General features: G+C 59.4%; 1 protein-coding gene across 1 annotated transcript in view; it reads right to left on the bottom strand.

Annotated features, from left to right (window-relative positions):
* Positions 1–518: 518 nt before the first annotated feature.
* The window catches only part of LOC104617972 (netrin receptor UNC5B-like), a gene marked incomplete at its 5' end in the record, with an annotated part of 4,210 nt that continues 2,782 nt past the window's right edge, over positions 519–1,946 (bottom strand). The window contains 4 exons of the mRNA XM_010283431.1: positions 519–684; positions 1,172–1,353; positions 1,444–1,608; positions 1,885–1,946. Coding sequence (XP_010281733.1) covers positions 519–684; positions 1,172–1,353; positions 1,444–1,608; positions 1,885–1,946 — 575 coding nt within the window. The remainder of the gene's footprint in view (positions 685–1,171; positions 1,354–1,443; positions 1,609–1,884) is intronic.

Consider the following 1,946-nt stretch of genomic DNA (forward strand, 5'->3'; position numbering starts at 1 on the left):
TTTTAAAAAGGACTCATCCAAAGATCTGGATAATAAATTATTTGCGTTTCCTAAGAAACTTTTTTTTTTTCCTTTTTTCTTTCTTATTTGCCTTATTAAGCTGTCTGAAGCTTTTGACAGAAGTAAGCCGTTCGCCTAGATTGTACTCGTCTCTCCAACGCAGAAATGCTATTAAAGGAGGAGGAAGGGAACCCAAAAGAAGGAGGAGAAGGAAAGCCCCCATCCCGACTCGAGAAGCCCTAATTCTTCCCCGTGCCACGAGTGCCGCCGGCTGCCACCCTGGGGATGGCCGGGAGGAGGAGGAGGAGGAGGAAGAGGAATGCTGCATAACACTTGAATTGCTTGTAAACGCTGAGGATGGGTCTCCAAGGCTGACAGTGATGCGGAGAGGGAGGGAAAAGCGACAGCCTCGGCCCTTCCTCGCTCAGCCGCTGCCCCGGGATGGATGTGCCTCCCCCCGCCGTCGGGGAAGGGTCCTCCCCTTCGTCCTCCCGTCCCGCCAGCCGCGGGGAGCATCATCAGCAGTCGCCCTCCGTGGCCATGACCACCAGCATCTCGCTCTTGCCCATCTCTTCTAAGGCACTGGCCAGGGTGTTGAGATCGCCGTCGTCTTGGTGCTCGGCTTCCCATAAGTCCAGGAGCACCCCGGTGGGGCTGGCTTTGGTGGCAAAGTAGTTCAGATACCTGCGAAGGGGAAGCAGAGAGGAGGTCCGGGTTGGCGCGGCGCCCTTCGGGGATGGAAGGATGGAAGATGCTGGAGCAGCAAACCTGTTTGCAATGCGAACCCCGGGAGATGCCACAACGCAAATGCCAAGGCCCTTGAGACATCATCTTCAATTTTTGATACAGGCATCCACGCAAAAGCAATGCAAGCTTTGGTTTGCTGAAATTAGCCTCCCTTCCTTCGGTCCTCGGAGGTGAACCCGGACAGGAACAGCCCAGGCACGGACCCAGACAAATAAGGGCTAGTTCAAAGTGACAAGAGACCCGGGACCGTGGCACAGACAGATGCATCGACATAGATGGGTATAGCTGTGCATAGCTGTATCCATATTTATGGATGGGCCTGTGCAGCTGGACATCGCCTAGTTGGATGCACTGCAGCAGGGAGCGGAGCAAAGCCCCCCTGCCCGGGGCGCAGGAGGGGAAAGCAAAGCACGGGGAGACCCACCGGTCCATGGAAAGCTTCTGGGCAAGAAGTCTCCAGTCGTTTCCCCTGGAGTTGGGGGCATCCAGGCTGTTACAGATCTTCTGCCGGATGGAGAGGGGGATTTTGAAGGCGTAGGGCCCCAGCTGGGTGGTGGTGGTGGCACCGCTGTGGTGGGAGCGGAGGGTGTCGAAGGAGCTGGCGTGCTGCAAGGGGAAGGATGGGGCGAGACGTTGCAGCGCGGAGCGGCTCCCCAGCACGTCCCCTTGCTGCCTCCCCGTCTCCCCACCGCTCACCTCTCCCAGCGCGATGTGGAGCTGGAAGATCTGCCCTTCCCCTTCCACCTGCCGGACGCAGATCTTGCAGGTGAGCTCGGTGGAGGCCTGGCTGTACCTCTCCAGCGTGAAGGTGCAGTGCAGGGCGCGCTGGCTGCCGCTCCAGATGTGATAGAAGGGGATTTCCTGCAGGCCGCCAAAGCACGGGCTTAGCAGAGGCTCCAGCGGCTCCCTTGGGAGCTCCCACCTCCTCCGGCCACCCCGCAGGGATGAGACGGGACAGGAGGACCCCACAGACAGCATCCCACCAGGAAGGACCATGTGAAAAACAGTCCCCCTTCCTCCTCCGTCCCTTTGCCATGCTCCCGGAGACAAGTGCGGGGGAATCACAAGCCGGTGCTGCCTGGCTGAAGATGGTGTCCCCGGTCTGGGACGCCGGCTGCCCGCGCCTCGGCCCCTCACCTGGTATTTGGCCAGCAGCTTGCTCCTCCACAGCGCGTGGGGGATGTCGTGGATGGAGAGAC

The sequence above is a fragment of the Phaethon lepturus genome, unplaced genomic scaffold (genome assembly GCF_000687285.1).
Source record: "Phaethon lepturus isolate BGI_N335 unplaced genomic scaffold, ASM68728v1 scaffold34863, whole genome shotgun sequence".
In the NCBI taxonomy this organism is placed as follows: Eukaryota; Metazoa; Chordata; class Aves; order Phaethontiformes; family Phaethontidae; genus Phaethon; species Phaethon lepturus.